General features: G+C 32.5%; 1 protein-coding gene across 1 annotated transcript in view; it reads right to left on the reverse strand.

The window, feature by feature from the left end:
* Nucleotides 1-3,079: 3,079 nt before the first annotated feature.
* LOC139520837 (integrator complex subunit 14-like) overlaps nt 3,080-15,328 on the reverse strand; it is a 30,303-nt gene continuing 18,054 nt past the window's right edge. The window contains exons 7-10 of the mRNA XM_071313818.1: nt 12,689-12,768; nt 11,662-11,834; nt 4,431-4,496; nt 3,080-3,335 (exon numbers count right to left, since the gene is read on the reverse strand). Coding sequence (XP_071169919.1) covers nt 3,108-3,335; nt 4,431-4,496; nt 11,662-11,834; nt 12,689-12,768 — 547 coding nt within the window. The 3' untranslated portion in view covers nt 3,080-3,107. The remainder of the gene's footprint in view (nt 3,336-4,430; nt 4,497-11,661; nt 11,835-12,688; nt 12,769-15,328) is intronic.

A 15,328-nucleotide genomic window follows, 5' to 3' on the forward strand; every position in this document is an offset into this window, starting at 1 on the left:
AAAGATGAAGAGCTATAATCCAAAAGGTCCAAAAAGTATAGTCAAATTCGTGAAAGGAATCAGAGCTTTGCATGAGGGAGATACATTCCTTAATTTATAATAATTTCTAATATTTTGTAACAGCAAATTTAAATAATACAAAAAATCCGTATTTTTTTTTTATGTCAATAGTCTTTTTGTAGCCAAGATACTGAATCACTTTTAAGTCAATTTTCTTAAGTCGAATTTTATAGATTAACTTATAAGCCGTATTATGCACACACTTTTGGAATTGTGGGTCCTCAATGCTCTTCAACATGTTTGTCCAACAATAATTCCATACATCCAATATAGTTGTCCTATTGATTACAGTATCTGAGATATGGATTTAACCACATAACTTTACCCTTATCACTGATCCATGGATTAATGTTGAGGTCAGGTGAAGTCTACCTGATGGTGTTGGAATTATAAACTCTCTTGCCATTATAACTATTAATAGGAATTATTTAAAGTCAATGAACCATGCCTGAAGTTATATGGCCAAATATTTTTTTATGGAAATAAGATGTAACAATAGTAATACAACAGCATACTAAATACCATTGACTTACCATTTGTGGTTTCCCCTTAAGCTGACTTAATCACAAACTGTAACTTCTAAACTATGCAAAAGTTTAAAAGCCAATAGACTAGGACTCCAAGGAAATGAGATGTGCCAATGCACAACAGCATACCAAATTCCATTGACTTACCATTTGTGGTTTTACCTTACACATACCTTATCACAAACTTCACATTTAAACTATGGAATTTCTTTTAAGTCTACAGACCATGAATGAGGGGGAAGGGCCAAATAATCTCCATGGAAATGAGATGTGAAAATGCTTACACAACTGCATACCAATTATTACAGACTTGGCATAAGTAGTTCCCCTTCAACTAACCTAATCACAAAGTGTAACAAATTGTTGATAATGCAACCAACACCAATTCTGGAAACAGTATATTTAATTCTTGCCTTTTGTAATGGCAAACACAAACATATAATATTCTGTAAAAGCAATATGTTGTCAATGAATTTCCATGGGAGATAATCTAAATTCATTGATCTCCCCTATTGATCTTATCTTCCTTTAATCTTAATCAGATCATAATAAAAGTTTAAATTGTATTTAGAAAATTAAGATTTTATTTAAAAAATAAATTTCATTTTAACTCTTTAAAGATACCAGGCTTAAAATTTATATGCCAGATGCATGTTTCTTTTACAAAAGATGTACCAATGACACTGGTATCCAAACTTTTAAAAATGTCAAATAAAGTATAAGGTTGAAGAGCATCGAGGACCAAACATTCTGAAGGGTTTTGACAATCAAAGTGATGGAAATCACTCATGGAAAGATTAGAAGAGTAGTTTGAATTATTGCATATTAAGGTATGGTGGAGAAAAAATGAACATTTATAAAGCACTATTGCTGAAAATTGCATTTACAGCAGGTCTTTAGAAGGAAACTTGCTTTTCCAGTATGAGGATAAAATGAACTCAAATTAAATAATATGGGTTTCTTAATTTGCACAATTTTATTTAAACTGCAGTTTATATCTTATCGAAATTATGTTGCCTGTTTTGAACATGTTTCAAAAAAACAAAAAAATGCAAAAGTTCTTCTAGTAAATGTTACCAACTATCCTTGTAAGACATAAATCTGGACCAACAGCTTAAAACTTTAAAGTGTCAACAACAAAAAATTGAAAAATGTTGTTTTGGGGCATTTTGTAAGTTGAAACAGAGGTTATATGGCATTGAAGATTAAAAGTTTAAGAGTGCCTTTTGATCAAGTATTTTTCAACACAGGGCATTGAAAATGTACTTTTTCAACGTAAACCAATTAAAAAACATATCTTATTGAAATGTGGATTCTTTCTTGATTGCAAAAATATATATTCACTTCTAATAAAAATTCAAATGACTAAAATAGACATAATGATTGATGGGAAATAAACTAATAAACAATGGTTTGTTATAATTAAAAGTTTTAAAATTTTAAAACTGTTTCAAGCCAATTCCTGATAAAAAAAAAGTGTACTAATTTAATTGTTGATTAATTACAGATGATTATTAGAAATTTATCAAGTAAATTATAGGCCTTACTTGAATACCTTTTATTTATTCATATTTATATTCATATTTCGTTTTTTTTAAGATCTTGTTAATCCATTAATCATTTATCTTTCAGATATAATTTACAGAATCACTTTATGTAATGTAGATCAAAAGTAATTGGCAATAAATAAATCTATCATCCTTATAAATATCAAACATCTAATATATACATTTGTGTATTCAATTATGAGGTCAAATACTTGTGTATTAAGAATTATATGTATATTTAATGGTCTGTATAATTATGTAAGACTGAGGTTGATAGGTAATGTGGTCAATTTGATTGGCAGTTTAGGAGGTGGGGCATTGTAATTAAAGGTCCACCTTGTCTCTGATTGTTTAGTGATAATGACAGTTGTCAATCATACTAGTTGAATCAATACCCAGTTACCTAATCAAAATGTTTTTTAAAAAGCCTGCACATCAACACACCTTAATGACATACATTCTAGAATGAACTGCTCCAATAATATACCCAGTTTTTTTCAGTTTATATGTGTATTATGTGCACATACATGAGAACCATAGGGAACTATATTTCAGTGTGAATACATTTAGTAACAGTAGATAACCTGTCCTGTTGTTAGGGAGGCCGGTGCCTAAGTAAAGATTTAGAACAAGTTCTAATCTTTCCAAAAACAGCTAAGGTTATCTATTCCTTGGGTGTAAATTCCAAAGTTTTTACAAAATTTCAATTTTTGTTAATAGTTATTTTATGATCATAACCATAACAATGATAGTTTATGTCACCATGACTTTTAGACTGGTGATATCCACAGGGTAGAAACCTTCACCAGCAGTGGCATTGACCCAATGGCTGTAAATAAACTCATCATAAATAGCAGGATTAAACTTTTGTACGTCAGACATGTGTTACGTGTTCTAAAGACGTCAACAAGGCTCAAATCAATAAATGCGAGTGAAATACAAGTCTTTTTACAAAAAAGTATTTATTGATAATTTATCCATCCTCCTGACTAAAGTTTGTACGTAGTGGCATAATAGATTGTGTAAAGTCAGTTGCCTTGTCACTTCTTAATGCATTAGCTGCATGTGCTAGCTGCATCGAGGCATCAGGATGGGCCGAGCCTGGCAACATTTGACACTCCCTATCTAACATGGTTCCCATAGCGTCAAGAAGGTCATGGAAACCAAATGACAGAGCTGCTCGTCTTAATCTGTTAAGTTCCTGTAAAATAATGAAGATAAGCATGAGCTGTTGAAGGAAAAAGAAAATCTATATTTAATGGAATAAAAAGGATTTGGTATATTTACTCAGTGTTTCATTTTAAATACTGAAATTAATGATTTTGTCACCTGTTTTAGTCCAAGCAAAAAGAATTTGTATGTTATTGAATTCTAAAAGTTTTCGTTTCTCACAAATAATCTATGAAAATAATTATCCCATGAGATTGTGTAGTTACATATATCAGTTTTTTTCCCCTAAATCTATTTCATAACAACAAATGAGCTGTGTTGGATAGAAATGAAATGTACACAAATAAATATCAATACATCAGCTATCCTATTTCAGGTTGAAAAATCTCTATGCAAAGTCTGTAACTGTTTGAAAACTGAGTTGTTATTAGAAACCCTACAAAACAGATCAAAATTCATCTTTCATTTCATATATTAATGTTCCAAAATTAATCAAAGTAGTATACATGTTCATGTGCACTTGAATAAGTTCTATTTCTATTTGACTCAGCTCAAATTTTACTTTGCATGTCCTTTTCTATTGAGGTGTTACCAAAAATGTTCGACAATACAAAACACAATATTGTTTTATTTTATTAGTACCTATACATGTACCTTAAACTGATATTTGCATTATATTTTTAAGGAGAGCCAATACAGTCTTACAATATATTGACATTTTTATGTTTTTCCGATATGTTGTAGAATGAGATAAGAACTCACAAACTAAAATAAAGGTCACTATGTAAGTTTTCTTAAGATTAGGATTCTTTTGGGAAAAAATCTGACAACTTACAATTAAAAAAAAAGTTAGATAAAGTAGACAATTTGTTTCATTATCAAAATTTAATAACTTTACCAAAACTGTGAGCAACAGATTTATTTAATGTTTATCTACATGTTAATAAAATTGAGAATGGAAATGGGGAATGTGCCAAAGAGACAACAACCTGACCATAGAAAAAATCAACAGCAGAAGGTCACTAACAGGTCTTCAATGAAGTGAGAAATCATCTACCCTTAAATTGTATCAACTTTCTGTAAAACTAGTAAAATAGAGTAAATAAAAGTTAATTAAAGTTCATACCTTGTAAAATTGTTGCTGTTTATCTGGTAGTTTTCTGGCATGTCGTAATACCTTCTGTAAATCAGTCTGCAATACAAATGTGTGGATTGATAGCATAAATCTAAATTAATTTGTAAAATGTTCCATCTAAATCAGTAGACGTCAGGGATGGGGTCAATTACTTTAAAATGTAATCGATTAAATTACAATTACTTTACTAATAAAATGTAATTGATTACATTACAATTAAACCTTATTTCAAATTAAATTGATTACATTAGATAACTTTTCTTTAAAGTAATCATGATTACTTTAGATTACTTATGATTACATTGTATAAATTTTTTTTTATCACTTTTTATCCTCATGATAAAGTTAATTTGGTGTTTTTTTTTAAAGCCTTAATTTATTTAACAGAATTTAGACACTTGAGTACAGTGTAACGTGTGTAATTTGATAACATAGCTATAGACAAGTGTCCTATCTCTATGTCAAAGATATAACTTTTTTTTTACAAATTTTAACCAACTGCCCATTTAACAAAAAAACTGAACAAATAATGAAAAATTAATTAAGTATAGTTTTATAGTTTTATTGTCATAATTGACACATCCATAAATGTTTTTACAGGTGTTAATCACAACATCCATATTTTTAACAAACAATAATTGCAATATCAATTTATAATGTTATGAGTGGTTAATTGTCATTAGTTGTTTGCAAATTTTTAATACTTGATGTAATTAGAATGCATATAACATATACATGTAGTCTTTCATAATTCTTAATAGAATGGCACTTGTATATGTTTTAGTATTTAAGCTAATGATATTTTACTGTTAGTTTTAATATACAATATGTTTTATAAATGTTATCCAATATTTCATGTTATACGCAATGTTTTATATGTTTATTGGAATGTATAATGCTATACAAGTGGTGAGACTTTAATAAAAAGTTACATTGTATACAAACTTTAATTTTCTATATTTATCTTATCTATTTATAACTCTGTATTGCTACTTTCACTTTTCATTGTTTCTCTCACCATGACGACGTCAAATTTAATGCACCACTTTGAGTACTTCAGGGGCTCAATTTCTGTATAAAAATTGTCCTGATGAAGCATGCCTTGCAGGCGAAACATGTAGACATAGATAATAAAATTGCAGATCTTTTGAAGTGTTGTTGTCAATTTTAATTATTATTTAAGGATTGCATTCATTTGCATGATTTGACAACCCGGCATACCAAGGTATCCACTTCAGGGACTCTACCAAAACGATTTCACAGGCGTTGGTTCACCTCGCGGAATTTAATTTATTATTTAATCGTGAACCCCTGCATCCGAAAGGAACCGCCAAGCTAACAGCGCCGATCTACAGGCCACCAGCATATACATGGACCAAGGAATATTCCATACTTACAACGAAATAACAACTGAATCAAGATGACCAAGATGTCCGATACCACCTATACATCTATAAATGATAGCAGATATAAATGATTGCAGAAGAAACGTACCACGGGCTCCGATCTTAAATGAACTAGGAATTCACAACTATGCCATTATACAGACCAACTACTGCAGACGATCCAAAAATTATATAGTCACCAAATAATTAACAAAGGAACAGTTTTTGACAATTTATTATCCACAGCGGCGATCATAATCTTCCTATTGTTGCCGACGCGCCGGGAAGTAGTAACCTCCAACTATGGCCAGGTTGGAAGAGAAGCCTTGCGAAGTGGTAGGAACCATGGGAAGTTCGTCCTATTAGATGCCAAGCCTTTAGAACAATTTTATGTATCATATTATAGTAGAACGAACTCAAGTTACATTGTATACAAACTTTAATTTTCTATATTTATCTTATCTATTTATAACTCTGTATTGCTACTTTCACTTTTCATTGTTTCTCTCACCATGACGACGTCAAATTTAATGCACCACTTTGAGTACTTCAGGGGCTCAATTTCTGTATAAAAATTGTCCTGATGAAGCCTGCCTTGCAGGCGAAACATGTAGACATAGATAATAAAATTGCAGATCTTTTGAAGTGTTGTTGTCAATTTTAATTATTATTTAAGGATTGCATTCATTTGCATGATTTGACAACCCGGCATACCAAGGTATCCACTTCAGGGACTCTACCAAAACGATTTCACAGGCGTTGGTTCACCTCGCGGAATTTAACTTGAAACTTAGTATACATGTGCCCTATGATATGCTCTTTCTAATTTAAATGCCAAGTTATAGTTTTGACCCCAATTTTACGGTTCACTGAACATAGAAAATGATAGTGCAAATTTCAGGTTAAAGTTTTTGGTCAAGGTAGTTTTTGATAAAGTAGAAGTCCAATCAACTTGAAACTTTGTATACATGTTCCCTTTGATAAGATCATTCTAATTTTAATGCCAACTTAGAGAATTTATTCCAATTTCACGGTCCACTAAACATAGAAAATGATAGTATGAGTGGGGCATCCGTGTACTGTGGACACATTCTTGTTCATTCATGCTGTACATTCATGACATTGTCTTATTTTCATATTGTCTATCAAAAACTATTTTCATATATATGTACAAGATTTGTAATCAGCAAGTAATCATATGAATGTAATCTGAAAGTAATCTAAAGGTAATCATGATTGCAACTATTTTTGTTAATGTAATCGATTACATTACGATTACTTGTAATCAGAAATGGCATGATTACTAATTCCTTAGGATTACACTGCAAAATGTAATCGATTACAGCTGATTATGATTACTGATTACGATTACCTCATGCCTGGTAGACGTATCATGCAGTCAGTTTATAATATTGAAATACAATCCATCTTATGGACAGAGATTACTGCCATGTAACTGTATAAACCATAAAATATTAACTTCTAGGTATACATGTACTATTTTTATTTTTATTCCAGTGCCCACAAAGTGCAAACAAAAGAGTACTCTCTAAAACCTAATATAATAGAAGAGCACTTATTATCTACCTAATTGTATATCATCTTTAAAATTAAAACTTGAAAGAAAAAAAACTGTTATTAAAAAAAATAAAAAAAATTTGGATGTCATGAAATTATAATGTTTGCATGTATGGTAGATGTAAAATATGAACAGAACAGAGATATTTGAAATGTTTTATGTTGTTTCTTAATTGACAGCTTTAAATGTAACATAATGTTTGGTCTTTTTTAACCTATTCAAAGAACAAAACTATTAGAAAGGTCAATGCACTTTATGAATAATCTGTATGTGCCTTCAAACTAGTCACTAAACTATACAGGTATATCTCAAATTTAATTTATTGATCAAATATAAACAATGTATATAGATATAAATTTGGTTTAAACAAGGGAAAATGTATTAAGATCACCTGATCATTTACAAGGAAGTAGAATACCTGTGTCGTTCTTAAACATGGCTTTTTCACAATCCATCAGAAAAGGACAAATTCCTGTTAATTGTGGATTATGTGATACTGATAAACCCATTAAATGGAAGTGTTTAGACTGTGACCTTTTATTGTGTAATAATTGTAAGGAGAAGGTTCATTTAAGAGTGAAAACTGCAAAGGATCACAAAATAATCAATATCAAAGACATTGGACTTTATAAAGAAGAACTAAATTTTGCAAACATTCCCTGTCAGGATCATGCTGGACAAAATAACTGTCTTTATTGTAAGACATGTGACACTCTTGTTTGTCCAACCTGTGTGTCAAAAGTTCACAAGAAACATGATCTAACAGAAATTCAGGAAGGATATGATATAAAAATAGACAAGTTGAAAAATGGACAAAGAAAAATTCAAAGGAAAAGGAAAGAAATTGTATCTTATAAAAAACAGCTTAACAAACTTTTATCTTCAGAAAATTATAAATACAACCAGGTAAATCAAGCTATTCAAAAGCATGAACAATTTGTCAAAGTGGCAGTTGAAAGGTACTTTAAAAAGCTACGAGTTGAATTAGATCAGAATCTTGAAACAGTTTCTAACACAATTAAATCTGATTTAAATGCTATCTCAGATTTACTAAATCAAGCTGAAGATAAAGACAATGAAGTCCAGGAATTAATTCATATAACCTATGCTTCAAAGTTCTTTTTAGATGTCAACAAAGTGGAAAAATCTATTGACATAGATATGCCAAATACAAGACCTAGTTATGAGACTATACCAAACTTTGTTCCAGGGGAGATAACCCAGTCTAACATTGGAGTGCTGGAATATGATGAAAATCTATCTAATGAACCGCATATTAATTTGGCAATAAATAAACAATATCAAACTGAACTTGAGGTTGTAGAATGTGTGTGCTTCTCTATTGATCAGTCTTTCTGGATAAGTTCTGGTCCTTTAGGTTTAGTTCAAAAAGTGAAATCTGATGGAACCAATCTAAAGGTACTATCCAGTTATAATATCCGGGTCCATGGTATGGCTGTTACTCAATCAAATTATCTAATTCTATGCACTGAGAGATCAAGACCCCAAGAAATCAGTTGTAATACAGGTACACTAACAGACTCTGTATATGATGTGTCACCATTCCTTCCTTATTCTGTCCATGTTACCAGTAACAATAAAGTTCTAGTAGGATGTGTTAATAGAGGCTTCCCTAAACCAGGAAGAAGAGTTGTAATACTGATGAATCAGAATGGAGACCATGAGAGAGTGTATGAACATGATCAACATAGACAACCTATATTTACATTTCCCTGGAGAATAACCTGTACCAGGAACAGTAATATTCATGTGGTGGATAGAGTAAATGACAGAGGCAGAGTGGTAGTGTTAGGACAGGGTGGTAATATAATCAATATCTACATAGGAGATTCAGATATCAACAAGGACAGACCATTCAAACCAGAAGGCATAGTGACAACACCTAGAGACAATGTTATTGTAGCTGATCCAGGTACTAATACCCTTCATATCCTGAACAATGATGGCTTTCTAATGACATATTATAAAACAAGTGACATAAACATAATCTTACCAATGTCTCTCGCATTCACTCCATCAAGACAACTCTACATAGGATGTAGTACACCAGGAGATAGTACTGAGGATGCCAAGATATATGAAGTGACCATTTCAGGATGTTAAAAGTATAACATATATTCTCATATATTAATAAACTGCTTTGCCAAGCGCAGCTGTATACAACTGCAGAGGTCAAACTCTGAACAGTTGGGTCAAAAATTAACACAATATTCAAGCTTGAATCAGGTCTGAATTTGGATTGGAATTAAATATTTCAAATATTATATTTGAAAGATTATAGGTTTCTAACACAGAATAAAATATTCAATTGAAGATTTCTTGCTTTTAAGCAATACACCGCTGTTGCCCAATACTTAGTATATCTGTTTTCCGACTATGCACAAAAAATTAGCAAAATATTGAGGAATTGAAAAATTTTTATATCTTGAGGAAAAAAATTACACCCCTCCTTGAAAAAATAATATTTGAAGAATACTTTTATTTTTATTTTAAAAACAAGGAAGATAGTGAATTGTACCAAGCTAAGTTAATGAAACAGTAAATTGGACATAAACCCTACTGTCAAATAAATTTCTTTGCCGAGTGCAGCTGGATATGACTGCAGAGGTCTAACCCTGTACAGTTTGTGCAAGAATAAACACAATATTCACACTTGATACAGGTCTGAATTTGGATTGTAATTAAATATTTGACACATATTAGGTTTCTGACACAGTATTACTTTAGTCAAAGAACTTGAATTGGTTATGTGATTTGAATTTATATTAATTTTTTGGTATTTTTTGGCTTTTGTGCAATACACTATGCCGATGGGAGTTGACCTAAAAAATGATTACCTTCTAAGAATAAACTGACAGCTAAACACCTCAAGACAAAACAACATTTCTTTATACATAATTTAATAGCAGTGTAAGGGAGGTAATTGACAATGTTGTGTTTAAATTACCTCCCTTACACTGCTTATAAATTATGTTTTGTACTTAAGTAATTGTCCATTCACCAGGAAACCCTTGTTTTCCACCCTTATTCGCCCCTAATTTCTAAACGATTTGAGCCATAATCCCCCAAAGCCAATTTTTACCATCCCTTTGTGGTATGGAAAATTACAGTATAATTTCAGAGAGATTCATATACCATTACAGAAGTTATTGTGTGGAAACTAGAAAAATGCTTGTTTCGGCCCCTTTTCCCTGAACTATTTGGACCATAACCCCCAAAATCAATCCCAACCTTCCTTGTGTGGTCATAAACCTTGTTTTTAAATTTCATAGATTTCTATTAAAATATATTTAAGTTATTGTCTGGAAACCAAATGTCTTTGGAAGACGCGGATGAGGACAACGTATTTCCAATATACGACTGCAAAATTTTGTGCAGAAACCAAAGAAAATGTTACAACACAGGTAAATGAGACAGAAACCAAACAACACAGTAAAACATACAATAAATAATACAGCATGGGATTATGTGGCAGAACAAATTTAAACAAAGAAAATATTACAGCATGGGTAAAACAGACAGAAACTCAACATCACAATAAAACATAGAAAATATTACAGAATAGGTTAATGTGACATAAACTCAACAATAAAACAAAACAAAGAAATTATTACAGCAGAGGTTAATGTGACATGAACCCAACAGCCAATAAAATGCTTCGCTGAGCGGTGCCTGATACAACCACAGAGGTTGAACCTTGAACAGTTGTGGCAAATTTGTCTGAATTTGGATTGTGATTAAATTTTTGACATAGTATAGGTTTCTGACACAAAATAAATGTCAATGACAGGCCTTTACAAATACTCTCAAATTCATGTAACTGGCTTGATAACATTAGCGATTTTTCCAAGAATTTAGGATGCTTATCATTTGCAACATTGTGAAAACAAAGACTTAAATTTAGAATCACTATTATCTGCTGAAGTGCATGCATTTTGGCAGTTTTGGTAGTACACATGTGCCTAGGTGGGTATAATTGTGAATGCCACTTGACTAAATTAAAAATAAGGACAGTTTGGTAAAGTCAACTGTTTGCCTTACAACAGTTTAACTATTAAACCAAACTGGAGTTGTTGCTCATTTTATGTCTAGAAAATGATCCACTTATGTTGTGACATCAGGTATGATTTTAACTTTTTGGAAAAATGACCCTAACTTTCATGTCCCAGAGAAATGACAGAAATCGTGTAAAACAAATATTTTGGATAATTATTCATACTATTAAAATACACCTTACCTGTAAACCTGACTGTTTGATCCATACCACACAACTCTGAGCATAGCTTCTTTTGTCGTTCGGTCGGACAGGAAATGGAGTCTTGTTGTCATCTTCACCATAGGGTGGCTCTGTGAAAGCTGATATTGGTGCTAAGTTATCTAAACTACCTATCCAATTAACAGGTTCATCGCCTAATCAAATACAAATATACATCAGTTTGTATTTTCAAGTAATCAAAGATCAAAATTATCACACTTCAATAAAAACAAGACCAAGAAAGCTATGTAAGACTTTACCTTACATTTGAAAGCATCTAAAATCGATTGATTCCAGTACAAACTTAAAATCTGTTACTCACAATTACATTGCCAAAATAAGCTCTGATTCAAACAATCTGTTACAACCTGCCTGAATATACTAGAATAACTGGTAGACTGAATGAGTCAGAACTATATCAGTTTTATGTATTTTTCGTGCCTTGTACCAAACTTTTGAGTAAAGCCAAATGTTACTGGCTGTCAAATTGCTGGTACAATGTATAAGAGAATGAATTTCAGCGAGTATAAATTAAAAAACTTGTTAAGCAAGACTTTTCCCCACCAGTTAAGATATAGAGTTGATAAAAGGTTAAGTCTTTAATCTTGAAAAATTAAATTTCAATGCCAATAGTAGCTATTAGTTGAGCAAATTACTTCCTTACTTACAGGTGTTTTATGTCTCAAACTTCATGTTCAAATATTTTGAAATTGTAGGAGATTGATGATTGGAGGAACCACTACAAACAATCTTAATTTTATATTGACTAGGCAGCACATATGTAGCATATGTAGCACAAAAGGTATATCTGGCTGTACGGTTTGGACTTTGCTCATTGTTGAAAGCTGTTTGGTGACCTATAGTTGTAAATTTCTGTGTCATTTGGTCTTTGATGAAGAGATGTCTCATTGGCAATCATACCACATTTTTTTTATATCCCAACTTCATTTGATTTCCATGGGATGAACATAATATATGACTACCAAAGTTCAGACTCAACAATAATTACCTGGGGTAAACAATGAAAGCATAAGGTTACTTTTCTTCTTGCTGTCAGCCCAGGAGTACAATATACCAAACCAGTTTTCCCTGCAATATGTAAAAATGGTGTAAAATATCCAGTTCATATATTTGTGTAAAGAAAAACAGATCATTGAAAATTATACACATATAAATAAAAAGTCATGTTCCAATGAATACTCAGAAGTCTTGTTGTCACTGCACATGTCTCATATCCTTTACAACATTTAGACCTAGATTATCTGATTTTCATTGGGTATTCTTTTAAGTTAACTGTCAAATGTATTTTTATTCATTTACCCATTTTCTTAATTAACACCTTAGACATAAGTACATATCAATTTCCAGCATTGCAGAAAACAAATATTGATATATGAAATTCACATAAATTACACAGCATGTTATTCATTTAGTACTTAATTTAAAACTATTTTTTTTTAATTGTCTTATCTGTGTCATGTATTATGACTTATACAATTATTGCATTATCTAAATGCAAGAAAAACACTTTCTTAAAATCATCATGTAACATATGTACAGACAACAGTCGCAAACATTTATATATAATCCAATACATATTGAAATTTTGGTTACCTACCCTACTTGTGTCAAGGCAACCATTCCTACTACTTTCAGACTACCATGTAATAGAACAGTAAATGATGGAACTTTGGTTACCTACCCAACTTGTGTCAAGGCCACCATTCCTACTACTTTCAGACTAGCATGTAATAGAACAGTAAATGATGGAATTTTGGTTACCTACCCAACTTGTGTCAAGGCCACCATTCCTTCAACTTTCAGCCACCCATGTAACAGAACAGTAAATGATGGAACTTTGGTTACCTACCCAACGTGTGTCAAGGCCACCATTCCTTCTACTTTCAGACTACCATGTAACAGAACAGTAAATGATGGAACTTTGGTTACCTACCCTACTTGTGTCAAGGCCACCATTCCTTCTACTTTCAGACTACCATGTAATAGAACAGTTAATGATGAAACTTTGGTTACCTACCCAACTTGTGTCAAGGCCACCATTCCTTCTACTTTCAGACTACCATGTAACAGAACAGTAAATGATGGAACTTTGGTTACCTTCCCTACTTGTGTCAAGGCCACCATTCCTTCTACTTTCAGACTACCATGTAACAGAACAGTAAATGATGGAACTTTGGTTACCTACCCTACTTGTGTCAAGGCCATCAATTCTTCTACTTTCAGACTACCATGTAACAGAACAGTAAATGGTGGAACTTTGGTTACCTACCCTACTTGTGTCAAGGCCACCATTCCTTCTACTTTCAGACTACCATGTAATAGAACAGTAAATGATGAAACTTTGGTTACCTACCCAACTTGTGTCAAGGCCACCATTCATTCTACTTTCAGACTACTATGTAACAGGACAGTAAATGATGGAACTTTGGTTACCTACCCTACTTGTGTCAAGGCCACCATTCCTTCTACTTTCAGACTACCATGTAACAGAACAGTAAATGATGGAACTTTGGTTACCTACCCAACTTGTGTCAAGGCCACCATTCCTTCTACTTTCAGACTACCATGTAACAGAACAGTAAATGATGGAACTTTGGTTACCTTCCCAACTTGTGTCAAGGCCACCATTCCTTCTACTTTCAGACTACCATGTAACAGAACAGAAAATGATAGAACTTTGGTTACCTACCCAACTTGTGTCAAGGCCACCATTGCTTCTACTTTCGGACTACCATGTAACAGGACAGTAAATGATGGAACTTTGGTTACCTACCCAACTTGTGTCAAGGCCACCATTCCTTCTACTTTCAGACTACCATGTAACAGAACAGTAAATGATGGAACTTTGGATACCTACCCAACTTGTGTCAAGGCCGCCATTCCTTCTACTTTCAGACTACCGTGTAACAGAACAGTAAATAATGGAGCTTTGGTTACCTACCCAACTTGTGTCAAGGCCACCATTCCTTCTACTTTCAGACTACCATGTAACAGAACAGTAAATGATGGAACTTTGGTTACCTACCCTACTTGTGTCAAGGCCACCTTTCCTTCTACTTTCAGACTACCATGTAATAGAACAGTAAATGATGAAACTTTGGTTAACTACCCAACTTGTGTCAAGGCCACCATTCCTTCTACTTTCAGACTACCATGTAACAGAACAGCAAATGATGGAACTTTGGTTACCCACCCAACTTGTGTCAAGGCCACCATTCCTTCTACTTTCAGACTACCATGTAACAGAACAGTAAATGATGGAACTTTGGATACCTACCCAACTTGTGTCAAGGCCACCATTCCTTCTACTTTCAGACTACCGTGTAACAGAATAGTAAATGATGGAACTTTGGTTACCTACCAAACTTGTGTCAAGGCCACCATTCCTTCTACTTTCAGACTACCGTGTAACAGAATAGTAAATGATGGAACTTTGGTTACCTACCAAACTTGTGTCAAGGCCACCATTCCTTCTACTTTCATACTACCATGTAACAGAACAGTAAATGATGGAACTTTGGTTACCTACCCAACTTGTGTCAAGCCCACCATTCCTTCTACTTTCAGACTACCATGTAACAGAACAGTAAATGATGGAACTTTGGTTACCTACCCAACTTGTGTCAAG

This window comes from Mytilus edulis, chromosome 4 (assembly GCF_963676685.1).
Source record: "Mytilus edulis chromosome 4, xbMytEdul2.2, whole genome shotgun sequence".
Lineage (NCBI taxonomy): Eukaryota > Metazoa > Mollusca > Bivalvia > Mytilida > Mytilidae > Mytilus > Mytilus edulis.